A 19,730-nucleotide genomic window follows, 5' to 3' on the forward strand; every position below is an offset into this window, starting at 1 on the left:
AAGATTTTGTGCATTTGTCAGTTTACATTTGGGTGTGTGTGTGTGCAGACGGCCATGTTTGGAAACGTGTGCATGCTTTTGGGTTTTTACATCTCAAACATACGTGTCTTTTTGTCATGTGCTTTGTGTGCATGCACCTGTACTTGAATAGTGTTTGCCTTCAACACAGAGTCGTTGAAGATGTGCATGTAAACTTGTGTGTGTGTGTGTGTGTGTGTGTGTGTGTGTGTGTGTGTGTGTGTGTGTGTGTGTGTGTGTGTGTGTGTGTGTGTGTGTGTGTGTGTGTGTGTGTGTGTGTGTGTGTGTGTGTGTGTGTGTGTGTGTGTGTGTGTGTGTGTGTGTGTGTCTCTGAGTTAGAGCCAGGTATGGGCCCACTCTGACCTCAGGGCCCCACGGTCCGGGCTTTCGTGCTCAGAATAATTTCAGACTTATGTTTATTTACAAGCACACGCCCCATCGCACCAGGTTAACAGACCTCTGCCTTCCCCCACCCACCCAACACGCACACACACACACACACACACACACACACTACCGTTCTTTCTCTCTGTCTCTCCCCCATCGTCCTGTCTCACCATATTCCACATACATCCTCATGTTCCATGCTCCTCCATGGCTCCTCCTTTCTGTCATTCTCTCCAGTTGCTTTTATTTATTTATTTATTTAAAATAATTACAAAAATCATTTCAAATCCTTTATTTCCTCCTGGGTGTACTGCCATTTTCATCCCCTTTTTGCACATTAGCTCTGTCCCTCATTTCCTGTGTATAACCACTTATATCTCACTCTCCGGCACAATTGTAAAGCAGCCACACACACGCACACACACACACACACACACACACACACACACACACACACACACACACACACACACACACACACACACACACACACACACACCTGTTCATCAGCATGCATGTGGTGCTCCTCCTCTTCAATATGTAAAAATAAACTGTCACAAGACCTTATCCCCATGCAGCAACTGCGACAAATTACCCTAATTACACGGCATAAACCAAAAGTCAACTACCTACTTATGGTCCTACATACCTTTCTTTTTTCTTTCATTCTGTGCATATGTAACAGCATATCTGTCCAATAATATGAGAGGAACTGTAATGTTTCCTTTACACTGCACTATTCTGCTAACCTTGATGTAGTATTAAGCACTCAGGGGCATATATTGAGCCAGTAAAACAAATATATATATATATATCAGTGATTCTTGAGAACCCGGACAAAAGGCCGTCTTCCATATGTAACTGCTGTTATGTTTAAAACTAAAAATATTTAAAATTATAGATGTTATTAGGGATTAAGAATAGAATGTCTGGAGCACAATTATCCCCTTAAATTTTATTTTATCATTATTATGTCAAATACACTCAACAAAAATATAAACGCAACACTTTTGTTTTTGCTCCCATTTTTCATGAGATGGACTTAAAGATCTAAAATTCCTTCCAGATACACAATATTACCATTTCTCTCAAACATTGTTCACAAATCTGTCTAGATGTGTGATAGTGAGCACTTCTGCTTTGCTGAGATAATCCATCCCACCTCACAGGTGTGCCACATCAAGATGCTGATCTGACATCATGATTAGTGCACAGGTGTGCCTTAGACTGTCCACAATAAAAGGCCACTCTGAAATGTGCATTTTTTTGCTTTATTGGGGGTCTGGGGACTCAGAACCAGTCAGTATCTGGTGTGACCACCATTTGCCTCATGCAGTGCAACACATCTTCTTCGCATAGAGTTTATCAGATTGTCAATTGTGGCCTGTGGAATGTTGGTCCACTCCTCTTCAATGGCTGTGCGAAGTTGCTGGATATTAGTGGGAAGTGCTGCACGCTGTCGTATACGCCGGTCAAGCACATCCCAAACATGCTCAAAGGGTGACATGTCCGGTGAGTATGCTGGCCATGCAAGAACTGGGACATTTTCAGCTTCCAAGAATTGTGTACAGATCCTTGCAACATGGGGCCGTGCATTATCTTGCTGAAACGTGAGGTGTTGTGCATGGATGTATGGCACAACAATGGGCCTCAGGATCTCATCACGGTATCTCTGTGCATTCAAAATGCCATCAATAAAATGCACCTGTGTTCTTCGTCCATAACAGATGCCTGCCCATACCATAACCCCACCACCGCCATGGGCCACTCGATCCACAACATTGACATCAGCAAAGCGCTCACCCACACGACGCCACACACGCTGTCTGCCATCTGCCCTGAACAATGTAAACCGAGATTCATCCGTGAAGAGAACACCTCTCCAACGTGCCAGACGCCATCGAATGTGAGCATTTGCCCACTCAAGTCTGTTACGGCGACGAGCTGGAGTCAGGTCAAGACCCCGATGAGGACGACGAGCATGCAGTTGAGCTTCCCTGAGACGGTTTCTGACAGTTTGTGCAGAAATTGTTTGGTTATGCAAACCAATTGTTTCAGCAGCTGTCTCAGTGGCTGGTCTCAGACGATCTTGGAGGTGAACCTGCTGGATGTGGAGGTCCTGGGCTGGTGTGGTTACACGTGGTCTGCGGTTGTGAGGCCGGTTAGATGTACTGCCATATTCTCTGAAACGCCTTTGGAGACGGCTTATGGTGGAGAAATGAACATTCAATGCATGAGCAACAGATCTGGTTGACATTCCTGCTGTCAGCATGCCAATTGCACGCTCCCTCAATGCTTGTGGCATCTGTGGCATTTTGCTGTGAGACAAAACTGCACATTTCAGGGTGGCCTTTTATTGTGGACAGTCTAAGGCACACCTGTGCACTAATCATGATGTCAGATCAGCATCTTGATGTGGCACACCTGTGAGGTGGGATGGATTATCTCAGCAAAGCAGAAGTGCTCACTATCACACATTTAGACAGATTTGTGAACAATGTTTGAGAGAAATGGTAATATTGTGTATCTGGAATGAATTTTAGATCTTTAAGTCCATCTCATGAAAAATGGGAGCAAAAACAAAAGTGTTGCGTTTATATTTTTGTTGAGTGTATATGACACTTGTTATCTTCTCACGATGTCCAAAACAGTGTGTCCTCAGAGAAGGTTTTAATCTTTTATATGCAAGTAAACCTATTAAAAATGTACTTTAATTATTAAAAAGAGCTTTTGTCATCAAAAGCAACACTAAATAATCTCTCATATCAATAAAAACTGTTTTTCTACAACACATTCATGTTTTATAAGGATTCTAAGTGGTGGGACCACTTTACTGTAAATCAACACCGTCAGACATTTCATTATGTAAAATGTAATAAAATCAGGCGAAATAAGGAGCAGCTGCCACTTTGAAGGACCTCTTGTCAATTCTACCTCTGCAGAGTACATTAGAGTCAGACAGGCTCTGATAAGTGTTGTAGTTTTAGAATATTTTACATTCCGAATCTTGAAAGTCCTGTGTCACAACCATGATATGTCAACACCGATTTACAATTTCTGAAGAAGTTATTTGAAATTGTTTGATAATTTTATTTTCCTGAAGTAGTTCATACTAGCACCAATCATCAACAGAAAAACCAAATGGCTACTAAAAAATCAATTTGTTATGTTTAAGAAACATTAAATATGTCAACACCGTCAGAGAGGAAATCTGACGGTGGTGATAGGCCAATGACGGTAAAAAAACAAAAGCTGGGAGGTTGTGTCAAAGCTTAGCTTAGTATATGTTGGATACATACATGTAATTTAATTTGCCGAAACATAGGGTTTGTATTTTTTCAACATTGCACCCTGTTTTGTCCCACTTCTCAAGAATCACTGATAAATATTTTCACTAATTTTTACTAGATATTTCAGGCGACCTCATTTAAATTCCAGGCGACCCCAAGGTTGGGAAGCCCTGCCGTAGACCCAGACTGACTACTGAAGGGAAATGAAAATTAAGCGGAAGTACGTAGACGGGCGGTGCCAGGCTAGTGGTAAAGCGCATGGAAGTGAAAAATATAGCTGTTGGATTACATGAGGTGTTAGCCAGATAGGATTTGCATGAAGACCAGCAAGTGTGTATCACCAGAGACAATGATGCCAACGTGGTGAAGGCTATAACAACTAAACAACTGGGTCAGACTAGACTGATCTGCTCTGTTACGCCTGGCCTAGGGGTAATAATGTGCATAGGCTACTTACTTACGGTCTATCTACAAAAGAAACACATTTACACTGTACATTTAAGTATTTGTTTAATCATCTCAAATGATATCATCATCGCAATATTCAACAATTGAATTGCATATCAAATGTTTTCCGGATATCGTGCAGCCCTATAGTTAAAACTGCTAAATAACAGGTTTTCTGTATGTCCATCACTTATTAATGCCAGTGTTATGATGGAGCTGTGTGTGTTTGTTAGTGACTCTGACCTTACCACGGTTCTTGACCAGACTAACTATAACTGTTGAGGTTGTGTTAGAGGCTTTTCCCTCCTCTGCTTTATTTGCGTGAGGAGAACAGACAGAAGGAGGCTGAAGGCAGGAAGTGGGGAAGCTATACTGCTACAGGGGGATGGAGAGAGAGAGGGGCTTGGTTGCTGGCAGAGGAGAGGCTATAAAACAAGCCCTCTAAGAAACATCTCCGAATGCACAAGGCTTAAATAGTGCCAAGCTCTCATTTAGCAGCCCTTCTTCTCCCCGCTCAATGTTGACTTCTTTGTCTGGAGATATTTTTTCACATATGCATATCAAGGCTGTGTGTGAATATGCTTCTTTTGTGCACCTTTTTTGTCAGCTGTGTGGGAGTGTGGTAATTCATGACCCAAGGGCAAAAAAAAAGGAATGTATGTCTCCTTCAGCATTGTTCGAAAGACAAATGATTGCATCTGTGCATGAGCGCATTTTTTGCACTGTATTCACTGTGGATGCTACTTAATTTAGCGTGTTAGTTTTTTCCCCTCCGTGTCCTCACTGCCCCCCTGTTAGTCTTTCTTGTGTAGCTGCCCTGTTGGCTCCAGTCAAGAGGAAAACTCATTTGTTGCGGCGCTCCTCCACATTTTTCTCTGTTTTTTTTTGTCCCTTAGCAAGCGTTTTGATAGATAGCGACATTCAGGGAACCTTCTGCATTAACCCAAATGCTCAAAAATGTCATATATGCCAGACTTAAAATTCACATCAAAACAGCATTGGAAAATTGTTTAAATCAGTTCCAATTTGAAGAAGTGTAGCAGCTGAGGACAGCTCAAGAAATTGGCACAGCTTTGGTTTTTTGGGCACCGATGGAATTGAAGTGTTGGTACAGGCTGGCATATCAACTCCATCTATTTAGTGGCAAAAGTCTGCTGGGGTTACTTGTTATCTGCAGTAGTCCAATCATGCTTTGAATCAGTTTTTCAAATGTTTTGGTTATCTGTGCATTGATCCTCTATCTGGCCACACATCAGTTATTTCGTCTCTCACTCCCCTATCCCCTATTCTATGTCTACTTTTTTCCCCAGTTGTTAACCACATACCCTTTCCCTTTCCTCCTTAAAGTTGTAATCCTTAATATTTCTGTCCGGGGATGATCTGTTGACACTCAGTGTTAACTGCAATTTCAGATGTTTAATACTACAGCAAACACTTGTTGAGCAGCCACTGAAATACAACAGGAGAGCAGCTGGTGCATCTGTTTACAGTGCAGGCAAACACAAGCTCAGCTGTGTATGACCAGATGCAATTTTTCTAACCTTGGGTCTATTTTCTTATTTTTCTATTTTGTCAATGCATGTTATCTGTACACTCAATACTGTGCCTGAGTGCTTCCTCTGTATAGTCACAGAATGAAGACTGAAGTTGCTCTGCTAAAATGCCACTTTTGCTAACATTGTGTTAAAAATCATCCATAGATTAAAATAGGAAAATGTCTGGGTTTTTTCTGCTTTGTAGATGCATTTTTAATGAACGATTGCTATCAGCGCAATGCAAACCTTACACCAACCACCCTGTAGTTGCTTCTCAATACAAGCAGAAGCTATTACCCGGGAATGACAGATTCTACGACATTCTAGAACTACAAGTTCACTGCAACCTGACAATATGTCGACCAAAATGACCTCTAAAAGCTATTCACTTCATGTTTGGCAGAGTGGGCATTTGTGGGCAAAAGGCGCTCACAAGAACATCCCGGACGGATAGACGTACGGACAAAGTCATAAAAACTACCATTTAGAGTAGTTACTGATTATAATTACTCAGTGTAAATAGATGTATTGGCTATTATACGTTTTTAAAAATGGGATTAAAATTCACATCAAAATAGCTTTGGAACTTCATTCTATCATTTGATCCACTGTTCGATCATTTTATCCATCATATGTTTTGTTTGTTTCCATTCCTCCTCCATCCTCCCATCTCTTGCTCCTTTAGCCTTCCCTGCTGCGTTGTCTATCTCACTTTTCTCCAGTGTTTAACTCCTGTGTCCTCAGCCCTATATCTTTCCAAACACCCCCCCCCCCCCCACACACACACACACACACACACACACACACACACGCACACACACTACCTTACTTCCCTCTTGTTTTTTCACATGTCTGCCGCCTTGTCTCATTTTTCCCTCCATCTTTCTCCGTCTTTTTTCCTATGGCTGCCTCCCTCTCCTCTGCTGATCCCTCTGGCTGATCCTCAAAGGGAAAGCCAGAGAGTGAGTGGGACTTAAAAGAGAGAGAGAAGAGCCGTGTGTGTGCTCTACCAAGCAAGGTCGTCCCTCGCTCCACTGAAACGCAGTGAAAAAAAAAGACAATGCGCAGTAGAAGAGAGCTTTACCCTCCCTCTCTCTCTCTCTCTCTCCTTTTCTCTTTCCTCTACCTCTCCTCTTTCATCACTCCTGAGTTGTTTGATATCTCACTTTTACCTTCCTTTAGCGAGGGGCCCCGGATCTAAGAGCTCCGAAACGCAAAAAAAACAAAAACTCGTAAGCCCCCTGAGCTACCGCGTTCTATACCTCTATTTCTATTCCCTCTTCCGCTCTCTTTCTTACCTCTCTCCGTTACTTATTCTTCCCCTGTCTTCAAACAGACCATCGCTCTAATGTTTTTTTCTGCTTTACAGAGCGGCAATGTGGGGGGGAAGAGATGTTGAAATACTCTGACAGACACCCACGTTTTAACCAATAATGTACAGTTTACATGGACTTTAGCATCAGACTCCTGTCTTTTGATGTGACTATACGGCCCTGCTTGCTTCTTTTTCTGTAGAAGTTATTGATTATGCGAAGTCAAATCACTGCTATTCTGTAGGCCTGGAGATTCACCTGCTTAAGATTCCGTCTTCATTTGTTATATAATGTTTTTAAAGGCAGGCAACTATAAGAACAGATACTTTTGAAAGGCAAATGCTATCAAGCACCTAGGATTTACCCTCTCTAGCTGGTTGGTGTTAAATAGATGTAGATTAAGCTACTTTTTTATTTATTGCATTTAACCTTTATTTAACCAGGTTGAGTCGCATTGAGATTAAGAATCTCTTTTTTCAAGGGAGAGCTGGTCAAGACAGGCAACAGCAGCTGTTAAAAATGTCCAGGACAAAATACATTACAGCGTTCACACAACAAATCCAAACAAAAAGGTTCCATCTGAATAAAACCATATACTGCATGTTAAAGCAGTGACAAGTCAACCATTCTGATTCTGAGGTCTTTTAACATGGATTAAGAAGATAGAATGTGTGTGTGTGTGTGTGTGTGTGTGTGTGTGTGTGTGTGTGTGTGTGTGTGTGTGTGTGTGTGTGTGTGTGTGTGTGTGTGTGTGTGTGTGTGTGTGTGTGTGTGTGTGTGTGTGTGTGTGTGTGTGTGTGTGTGTGTGTGTGTGTGTGTGTGTGTATGTGTGCGTTTGTGTGTCTCTGTCGATGTACACCAAAGAGTCATGTCCAATTAAAGATATGAAAAGCTATCGGAGATTTTCAGAGGATGCAGATCAAACGCATCCGTCCCTGTGGATTTTTTTTTTTCTTAAACATCTCACAGAAGGCGTCAAACAATTTCTGAAGAACTAACATGGATAGTATCCTTCCGGGGCCATAGGCAACACTGTCTTCACTTCAAGTTCTATTATTTCACAGATCTGTATGTAACAGTGTATGGAAGCAGTGTTCTTCAGATGGCATGCTATTTGGTGACTGTATTTAAACCTCCAATAACTGATTTTGTTTTCTTCTTTTTTGGTGTAGCCGAAAACCAGCTGTGAACACAAAAATTACATTTCATCTTTTAGGTTCAAATGTTATACTGTAACCATAGCGAGCCTCATGCCCTTTTTTTAACAGAGCATAACAAAATATTAGAAAAGAGATGTAGAACAGCAATAGCGTTCATTTTAAAGTCATGTCATTGACCCAGTAAATGTTAGTCCGGTATTTCTTTTTCCCTGCTAAATGCTCCACTATGTTCACAACTCCATCTGATATTTCTTGTCTTGTTTTTCCACTAGCGAAATCAGCCAAATACCGGCCCGTGTTTCGAAACTATTGCATTTTATTAGCCTAAATTATTGAGGAAAATGTTGCCAAGCCTGGTGTGTGAGAACACACTCCAGCGCTGGTGTAATCAAATACCTTTTTTCACATTCCCACACTCTTAATTTTCCCTTTTTTATACATGCAGTGAAATGTTGCACTGTAGTGTAGAGCCTGTCTGTCATTAAAGAGAGTAGCAGCCCCCAACACTAGCGGAGGACAGCAGAATACTGTGAAAATAAGGTATTTGCTTTTAACATAGCAATCCAATATAAAATGACTAGATCCCAGCCCAATACCTATCATAAGGGTCCACTCGGTACATCAAATAAAATGGATATAAGATGTTCTATAGTATGGCTTACTGAGTTCCTATCTGCAAAAGTGAACAATGTTTAGTAATGAGATTGTTTCATTGCAGCTCGCATGCTTTTCAGAGAATGTCAGTGTTTTAAATGTTGCACTGTGACCGTCATCGACAACCACACAGCTGCACAATATTTCGTATTTGCTTTTTTTTTTTGCCGGATTGCTTTTGTGTCTCCTCCGACCATTTTGCAACCCGTCTCACAACGGCGCCTTTCATTTTCACTTTTCCTTCTCGTTTACCTGATTGTGCCGTGCCCATGAGATGAGCTGGATGCATCTCTCTTGCTTCCCCCATAAAAACCTGCTGCATTGCATAAAAGAATCGAGTGGGCACCGTCTCTGCCCCCAAACCAGATTTAGGAGCCCAGGAAAATCAACACAGAGAGACAGTTTTAGGCTGCAGTGCACTTATGTTTGTGTATCTGCATTTGCCTTTAGGTGCCTGCCTGTGTGTGTGTGTGTGTGTGTGTGTGTGTGTGTGTGTGTGTGTGTGTGTGTGTGTGTGTGTGCGTGTGTGTGTGTGTGTGTGTGTGTGTGTGTGTGTGTGTGTGCGCGCCTGCCTGCCTTCATGCCTGCTCGCTGATGTGTGTTAGTATTTGTGTGTGTGTATGTGCGTGCGCCTGTGTGGGAGTACAGTTCCTGTGCGTCCCTTCTGCAGGGTCTGTTGAGGTGTTTTATAGCCTTTGAACATCTTTGCATTTCAGATAGATCAGATATTGTTCAAGGTTTTCTTTCCGTGAGGGAAAAAATTGTCAGTCTGATCAAATAAATGCACCACTAACCCGGCATAGCCACTCCAACAGTCTTGAGTTGTCGGCACACAGACACTTGTCTCACTCTCGGCATCTCACACCACTCACAGCACTTTATCTCTCCACCTCGTCTCCTTGAACACGTCTGCATAATGTGTTGTTTTGACTTGAAGTGACTTTTGTGATGCGGCTATATGCTATAGGAAGTAGGTTCACCTTCATGTATATGCCATATTCAATCCCCAGTGGTTTATTATGCAGTATGTGTGGAAGTAAAAAAAATATAACATCCGAGCAGATTTGTTCAAAACGCTGTTAGAAAGAGATCAACACATGGAAATAGCACGATTGAAAGTTCACTACTGGTTTTGGCAATTAATAATACATTTTGTATATATAGATATCTAAATGCAGACATAGTAAGTGATATAAATATATAGCATTACCTATAACCATGATGTTACATTGCAAATATTAAATGCATGACAAGTAGAGGAAAGTTATTACCCAAAGAATAGATACATATAAGGAAACGAGAGGGGGGGGAGTCGTATGTTGTTAGAAATATGCAGGACTGAATACAGTAAACATATGCATGAATTCAAATAGCCATAAAACACAGCACAACTATAAAGCTAGAGTCATCACTCAGTCGACCATAACTCTCCTGAGAAACCCTCCAAAAACAGATTGAAATCATCACAACATTTCTCAGTAATACAGACAGTTTTTCAGGACTACATAAGCCACAATCCAAATCAGTTCACAGAAACACTCCAGTATTCTCAATTAAGAGTTCAACAGTGGGGAAAACTCAGCGATGTTGCCGAGCAACATAAACAAACAAACCCTCAACCATCATCAAGTTTGTTTTCCAATTAAACCACTGTCCACTTCAAACCAGTCATCACAGACAAAAACGAAATTATTAAATTTCTACTGTCAAATAACAAAAAACTATTCAGACTTGCTGTCCTTTTTGTGTTTTATAAGATGATGAAAAAGCAAAAAACATCACATAACTACTGTATTTTTATTAATGGTTAGCATTAGCAATCCAGTTATATACAATAGTAGTGGTATATGCACAGCCTGCAGAGGGTCATCTAGTGCTAACATGGCCATTAGCACTCAAATACATCCACTACCGCCAATTAAAGGGTTGACAGTTGGCAAAAGGAAATCTTTGCCCTTTGGCTCACCTTATCATATAGCAGTGAGAGTATATAATGGTTGCACCCTGAGGCCCTTATTTTAATCTGGTTCTATCTAAACAGGTAATTAAATGTGAACCTTAGGAAAAAAAAATGTATATACATACTGTATACGTATATATATAGTCACCTCATAACTGAAAGGTTACTGACTCCTATTGCCATAGGCCAAGGGGGCCTTGTCCAGTCACAGAGGAACAGAATAGGATGTTATTAAGTCATTGCAGTCAACAAGCAGAGTCATATGTGGGCCTCCGAGGAGCCTCCAGGCTCAAAGGAAAGGAAGAAGGCAATCAAAATGGAAATGTTGCTGCTTTTGAAACTCCATTTTAAATCTCCAAAGTAGTTCTTCATGGGACTTATCTTTCACTTTGGTTAATGAATCATGCCTCGCCTCTTTCCATTGATTGAGCCTGTATCTTCTCTCACACGCTGTCAATGTACTGTCACACACACACACACACACACACACACACACACACACACACACACACACACACACACACACACCCACACAAATAAACAAACTGAGCTTCGTCACTATGCACCTGAGTCACACAGGATAATCTCTCTGGTTGATGAAGTCACAGGCAGCCCTGTCACTGTATGTGTGTTTGTTTACATGCCCGCGTGTGGACCCACTGTCTACTGTAAATATGTCATACAGTAGCATTGCATTGCTCAGAGGAGGGTTGTGTTAAGCAGCATATATCTGAGCGGTGACTCCAGTGTGTGTGTGTGTGTGGGCAGTGTGGAGAGCTTGTGTCACCAGTAGAGAGACCGAAGCGGGGACTCTTCAGGGTGCCACTTGGAAAATAATAAAACACCATTATGTCCAGATTGTGATCCCACACACACACACACACACACACACACACACACACACACACACACACACACACACACAGGAAGCTCCATTTAAAGCAACGTAAAGCTCACAACACCATACCATTTCAGGAACATTTAAAGTATGGTTTTCTTTGTTTTATAAAACTAATATGGCGATATATATTTTTTTGCAATAATGTGTATCATATAAGATGACCCAGGCTCAAAATTGGTGCAAATGTTTATCAGATAACCTGTATTAAAAGCCAAGTGTGTGAAATCTAAAGGACACGGGCATGTACCAGTCAGGGAGTGTGTGGACCAAGATCCAAGATTCAAGACGGTTTATTTGTCATGTGCACAACAGTTACAGCAGCAGTCATTGGCCATGTCCCAGGCTCCTCTCAACAATGCAATAAAATGACCCCATGTCTATCCTAGACCCTAAAACCAGACCAGTTGAGAACTCCTCATATAGTCCAAGTTTGGAATGTTGCCTTTTTGTTTTAACGCTAGCCAAAGAGGCTATGTTTGAATCACTATTCAGTGAGAGTGTTGCAGAGGCAAAAAAAACCATTGAAATCCCCCCCAAAATAGCATCACGTCGGTTCACACGCACACCCACCATTGACACAAATGAGTGACGAACACACCAGCATGCATTCGGTGCCTCTGTCCACGCATTTCCATCTGAATGAGACACAGCTATTCTTAGATCTGTGGGAGGATAGATGGGCATCATTTGGATTTTCATTTTTCAAAAGGCTTCTCTCTATTCGTTGCTGCAAGCCATTCTCAATCGAACCATTTGTTGGTGCACGGCGAAATGCACAAGGCTAATGCTAATTATGTTCACTCAAAGCCTAATGTAAATGGTGGCTTTGGAGCTCTGGTGAAAAGGATTTCAAACAATGGATAGGACAGTTTGCATGATTTCTCTGTCAATAACATCCTATTAATATTCAGTTGGCAAAAAAAAAAGACTAAACCTTTACCAGTGATCTAGAGTGATAGCTGTTGAATGTGCAGTATCTAAATCATTGTGGATGGGTGTTATTCTCATCTCTTGCTAGTTTTAGAAATGTCAGATTATCAGTAAAACCTTGTATGTGGCAGACAAGTCTAGCTGATGAGAAACCAGCTGAAGAAAGCCATTATTAGTTATTCTGAATAAAACACCACCAGTCATTTTATCACCCTTTCCTGACCTCTATTAAGACATCATTTTCCCATAAACCCATTTTGTGGTTTCTGGTTATGACCTCACATAGTCATGCTCCACCTCCCTGCTCACGACTCCCACAAAGAAAATCAATTGGAATTTTTAACATTATGCAATTCTCAGGTTGCTGTATTAGTCGCTTGTTACAATGAGTAAATGTGGAACATATTTTCAAACACCAAAGGGGAATAAAACGACATTTTCCTTATGTAGGAGGAAGGTTGATGCAGGGACCTGTAGACGTGTTGAAAATGAGGCGTGCTCCACTTGGACTTGACTTACTTATTTGGAAGCGGAGGTGACTTGCCTTTGCGACCGCTACATTTTGAAACTTGTTCCACTCAATGTAGTTGTGTCTCTTGAACAGCTATTGCATTTGGGTATTGTGGTTCAGTTGTGCGCATACATCACTGCGACCTTCATGGACAACTCTCTACAATACATTGAAAAATATGAATACACTGCACAAGTTTTTTTTTTATCATTACAAGGTTATCTCAACATAAAGATACAAGTGAGCTCTGCCTTAACATTTTCAGTTAACTGAACAGGTGAGAATGGTTTGTAAAATGTGTTCATACGTTATGTTAAACCTACTGAATCAACCCAACTAAAATCAACAAGTTAAAACTGAGTTTTGCCAACAATGTTTTGTCATACTGATAAGTTGGTTATTATACCCTTTTTCACTAGTCAAGCTGTTGGACTCTTATCCCTCGTGCACTATTTATTATAGCTTTCACTGGGAGGTAAAAACTAAATGAAAAGTAACCATTTGGTGTGATTTTTAGCGACAATGCTCGGGTCATTTCAATAGTAAGCATTCATGGACCCAAATGACTTTGACTTGCAAGTCACGTCTTAAATTTGCTTTTTTTAAAGACTTGAAACTGAATTGGATTCCATTTCTTAGCAAATATAATTGAGACCCTGATCCAGGTCTGTGATTCACTGTTGTCTTTCACCTTTTGATACGTTATTACCATTTTCACATCTTTGAATTTCTGATCAAATAAAGAAAAAAAAGCCCTTGGGGGGGCCTGCATCTCAACATATACGATATTTGACATTTGACATGATCTAACATGATGTAGGCTATATATGCCTATATATATATATATACACGTATATATTCATCGTGCATGCTTAACCTGATAAACGGCTGTCATCCACTTCGACATTTGCTTTTAACCGCTGACATGAACAGCGTTTTACTAAAGGCCCTGTTATACTGCCCTGCTTTAATGAAGAAGGAAATAAAAATAGAAAGCGGGCAAAAGGAAAAATCTCCTATGTGTCTCAAAATGAGCATTAAAAGCCAATAAGCGGCTCCTTAAGACCTTTAACCCGTCCTCAGGGTATTCCCTCGCTTTATGCCCCAGATTCAGTTGGTTAGTCATAATCATATATCCTGATTAAACAAGCGTGCACTAATCACTAAGAGAGATGGGCTGTAGGATCCAATCAGGAGAACGTCAGAAGAATTAGTTAACTAGTGAAGGAATAAAGGGAAAAAGGCTACAGGCATGAGTTAATTTTTTGATCTAAAACCTTGATGGATAACCGTCAACCTCTGAGCAAAGTGTTGGTTTTTTTTCCACTAGTTTTGATACCTTAAAATGCAAGTTGTCACACTACGCCCTGAATTGTCCTATCAATTCAGTCAGGTAGAACACGGCAGTGACTTTATGTTCTGTGTGAGCTTATCATGTGAATTCACACACTCTTTGTCTTTTCTCGTTCTATCAGTGCTCTGGGAGGCTCTTCAGCACTTCATATCCCGGCATTCCCCGGTGGAGGATGCCTGATCGACTATGTCCCTCAAGTCATTCAGTTGCTCACCAACAAGGTAAACGTTTTGGGTAGAACTCATTTAACTTGTGTGTTTTGTCCTCATCACAGAGACATAATGTCTCAATTAGTGTCGGAGTCTGCCTTATTTTACATTTATTGTAGCCCTTAATGTCGAGTTACTTTAAGTAGGAGCTAGATTTATTATTTTTTAGTGTGTGTCTGTGTGTGTGTGTGTGTGTGTGTGTGTGTGTGTGTGTGTGTGTGTGTGTGTGTGTGTGTGTGTGTGTGTGTGTGTGTGTGTGTGTGTGTGTGTGTGTGTGTGTGTGTGTGTGTGTGTGTGTGTGTCTGTGTGTGTGTGTGTGTGTGTGTGAGTTGTAAGCTTGTGTGCTTGTTTGTGGAATGTATTTGTCCACTGAGGGATGTCTTATGTCACGCTGTGTGTGTTTGTGTATTTCTGCGTGTATGAGCATTCATTCACGTGTATCGGGCCTGTGCCGACGTGGGCGTACTGGCCAACCTCCATAGGCCGTCTGAGCACTGTTTGGCCTCCGCAGGTTGACAGGTAGATGTGCAGTGTAGACATAACGTTATGCCATTTCCCTCAGGGGGACATGCCCATCCCCCGCCCACAACACACACACACACACACACACACAAACACACACACACACACACACACACACACACACACACACACACACACACACACCTAATGCACACAGAGACCATCCATCTCTTCCTATTCACCTGGACCCTGAGCAGCATACTAGAACACTTTTATCCGCGGCTCACCTCTGTGTCTCTGGGTGATTATGTTTAGCAGTGGTGTCAGAACCTCTCCCTCGCGGAGGCCATAGCCTGTGTTTGGTAGGTCATGTCAATAACAGATACAGGCAGTGTGCCACAAGGAAGGAGAAGTCTTGCTCAAAATGTCGCCCACGCTATTGGAAATGGCAACTACACACATTCTAGGTACAGCTCAAGACACACACTGCATCATGCAGAGTTTAACTTAGTGCTGCATGCTGGACAGTTTCTGTTGTCAAATTCAGAAGTGCTTTATACTTCCTACGAGGAACCTTTAAAAATGTATGGTACAGCTTAACGAGACTATCTGAGTTACTATTAATGCATTTGCTCGGGTCCGATTTCCCGTGAAACTTCGACAAATGGATGTACGGCAGTCAGACCAGAACATCCTGTGTTTGCCAAACGGTACCAAATCAAAGTTTGCTTCACTATTGTCATTTTTACATTATTAATCATATAGTCAGAATACATTACTTCATTACTGCATCCTGCTCTTTCACTCAATCCCTAAACAAATGCAATGCGACGCCGGCACGCTAGCAGGCACTGGACTTAAAAAAATACTACCGCTGTTGTCCAAAGCGGCTTTTAGAATCAACAAAAAAGTTCCTCGTTGCTACTTTAAAACTTACAATTAATTATCAAAAATGTTGCTTGATGTTATAGCAGAGACACAAAGTATCATTCAACTTCTGTACCTGTGTTATCGTTTGTGAGATCTGTGGTCTGAGCCCAACAGAGAATTGTAAAGAAGAAAGACATCATTGTAAAAATCCCCAGTCGAATCCTCTTGTCATCTTTGCAGACAGGCTGTACAGTCATTGTGTTCTTCCATTAATTATTCCCTCCCACTAAATACAGATGCTGCAATCGCATTGACACAACTATACCGCCACATACCCCAGCTGTGACTGTGACTATGATTGCGCTTGCTGTCGGCAACACCTGGCGTCTGCATCAGTTTAAAAAACAATATACTAATGAAGATCAGCTTCAGAAAACTAATAGGCCCTGAGGGGGTTTTCAGTCATTTACCATACAGGTTTATGATCAACTCAGCACAAGACATAAGTTGCTTTCAATACATTTTAATGAAGCCATCCTTCGGTTGCTGACATGTTGAAGCTAGCCTGGTAGAAATCATATTAATGTATAAGCAAAGCAGTCAAATTGAATGTGTCTACTTTTACCTTTTACCTTTTTTCAGGTTTCTTTTTATTCTGTGTTATTGGTCATTGCAGTTCTCTATTTAGTGCACTAGGGCTTTTACTACAGACCTATTCACACTGTATCCATACATTTGATCAGCGTTATGATCAATCCAGTCACAACATTGTAATGGCATTTTTTTTTTTTTTTTTTTTTTTTTTTAACAAACATATCGAGCTTCCAACTAGTTCTCTGAGAATGAGTCATTAATAATTTCCACGTTCTCATAGGATATCTTTCTGTCTATAAGTGGGTCATTTTCCAACTGTTAGCGTTCCGTTTAACCTCTGCCATCGAACTAATGGCTGCGGCACAACACAGGAATAATCAGGCAGATTAAGTGTTCCTATAACGAAAAAAGAGCAATCAGCCGTGTCAGCGCATTTCCCAGAAGCTGAATAGACAGCAAACTTAACAATCATGATATCATTTTCACCTGCGGACGCTAGTTTTCTTAGAAATATGAAAACTGCTTTGCAAATGGCCATTCATGGGATGTTTTACCCTGCGGCTGATGTACCAAGGTAATTAGGTATACTGTGTGCTTGTTCCTTTTCTATCAACATGTAGTGACATGTCATAATGAAGAGTGCATTTTATCTCTTTGGTAAATGGTACGTAGTCAGGGCTCAGATCTGTGTTCCGTTCCTGCAATTATTTCAAGTGATTTTCTTTAATTATTATTTTCCCATTCAGATTTTTTTTAATGCCCATGTGGAGCTCATCAGCTCAACCCAAAGACATCAATTTCTTAAACGGATTTGTCGTCAAATATCAGATATGTCACTCTTTATGAAATGAAAGCCGGGGGGGGGTGGTGTGTGTGTGTGTGTGTGTGTGTGTGTGTGTGTGTGTGTGTGTGTGTGTGTGTGTGTGTGTGTGTGTGTGTGTGTGTGTGTGTGTGTGTGTGTGTGTGTGTGTGTGTGTGTGTGTGTGTGTGTGTGTGTGTGTGTGTGTGTGTGTGTGTGTGACACAGAGCGGAGAGATTTCTCAATCACACACAGCAGGAGGTACTTCCGGCGTTATTGCATCACGCCTCAGACACATGCTCTAACACAACAAATGGATGGCGAGGGAGGATATGGGTGCAGGCAGGTTTGAATACCTGCAGAACGACATCACCTGTCTTGCATCACTCAAACCCTCCAAGGCAGCCAATCAAAACACTTTGCTGGCAGTCACGGTGACAAGTGGGGGGGCGGGAAATCCTTTCTCAGTATGGGTGTGGAAGTTCAGTGATCCGCAGTTCCCTTGAAACACACACATACACACACACTTGGACGCACGTAGCGTAACTAAACAAACAGCTTATTGAGTATGTGGCCTTGCAGCTTTTTAAAAAAAAAGCTAAATTGGAGCTGCTGCTGTCCCATGTTAACATAGTGGGAACAGCAAGCTGAGTCACAATGTGTGTCTGTGTTTAAGAGCTCTTGCAGAGATGAGGCCCATCGCACGCTGACTGTGTATATCAGAGATTACAACTTTCCTCTTTCACAAAATGCCGTCATTCATACACGGCTGATGAGTAATCTCAAGCATGCAGCAGCAGTGGGTAAGGCAAGGCTGTCTCCAGCTTTTTCTCATGACATATATTGTCCTCACATGAACCTCACAATGTTACCCCACTGTGTTTGACTGCTAAGGCCCGGGACAAATAACAAATGAGAGCAATATGTTGTACTTAAGACGTTTACTATGCATTAGAGATGCACTTGTATTATTATCACATTACATTGTCACGTTAGTCTTGTTTTGGTGGAACACAGGTTTCCCCTCTTGCCAAAATGTGATATTGTATACTATATTATAACCAGGAAACCGGTTATAAAAGGTCAAATTTGCAAAAAGCAAATGATAAATACCCTTAAACTCCACTTAGTGTGTTTTTAAATATTGGGTAAAATGCGTCATATTAATCTTCTAACTCAACCAAGAAACCAAGTCCAGCCCAGAAGTACAAAGCACTGCATGAATTGATGTTTATTAGCTACAGCTGATACAGCACAAGCTGCCACTGGTGAATTTGCTATGTGATCAGAAGCTGAAAAAATAAGCCTGCTACCCCAATGTTTTGCACACTGCTATTTGTCATGAAGAATGTGGCAATAATAAATGTTAAATAAGAGATGTGTTAGCCTCGGAGCTAACTGAATGCGAAACATTTCCCCCCACTCAATGTATAACTTTAACAATATCGCAACAGAATTTGATTTCACAGTGTTGCATTTGTACTATGTCTCTATAATTACATCACGCAAATGTCTCATTTTACGACTGAGGGAATTCAGTAATCTGATTCTAACTGGTACCCGTCCTGCTTAAGGCTAAGTCGTGTTCGGTGAATGGAGCGGAGTCACCTTCATGGATAGCTAGCACTCTCCTATTCAGACCTTCAAGATAATCGTTGATCAGGCCTGTCAACAAGCGCTTAAGACATGATGGTCCTGTGCTCAAGAGGAGAACCTGTTCTTTGTTGTTTGTGTTGGAAATGTGGAGTTAATTGTTCTTCTTCTAAATTCCATCTGACTCACTCCTTGTTGCTTGTCGGGCAAAGAGCCAGCTGGGGCCCTTTTTAAAGTGCGGAGCGATGTTCGTGATACCATCGCTGATAGCAGTAGCAGTTGCTTTGTGGCGTTACATTAAGTCTAGACACAACAAAGCACTACAGCCATTTTCATTTCCTTTTCCTAATGAACAAGGTTTGTAAACATGCAAGATAGATGCCCATCAGATCCAATAAAAAAACTGAGATGGTAGCCACATTTTAGCAACATTTTATTTATAAGAAATGCTGCTGGATGTTGGAGCTCCATGAAATAAAATGGATAATTCATATTCAAGTTAACACGGTATTGAGTGGACAGTTTTTTATAGGTTGCACTTGACTGTATGGAAGGGTTATTAACACTAGCTATTTTTGCTGTGTGGTAACTGGTAAGCTAAAGGCTATGCACGTCTTTGACATTTAAATCTGCATGCATGTACAATGATTGCATGTATCTACATTTGCACTCTGAGCTGTCTGGCTCTAAAGTGAAAGCAACCATGTGTTATGTGTAAGGTTAACTGCATCATAGCAAATCTT

The 19,730-nt window shown here is 41.3% G+C and overlaps 1 protein-coding gene across 1 annotated transcript in view; it reads left to right on the forward strand.

The window, feature by feature from the left end:
* babam2 (BRISC and BRCA1 A complex member 2) overlaps positions 1 to 19,730 on the forward strand; it is an 80,301-nt gene that overhangs the window by 54,760 nt on the left and 5,811 nt on the right. Inside the window, exon 8 of the mRNA XM_080042273.1 lies at positions 14,582 to 14,681. Within this exon, the coding sequence (XP_079898399.1) occupies positions 14,582 to 14,681 (100 nt within the window). The remainder of the gene's footprint in view (positions 1 to 14,581; positions 14,682 to 19,730) is intronic.

The sequence above is a fragment of the Ammodytes marinus genome (assembly GCF_949987685.1).
Source record: "Ammodytes marinus genome assembly, chromosome: 15".
Classification (NCBI taxonomy): Eukaryota; Metazoa; Chordata; class Actinopteri; order Uranoscopiformes; family Ammodytidae; genus Ammodytes; species Ammodytes marinus.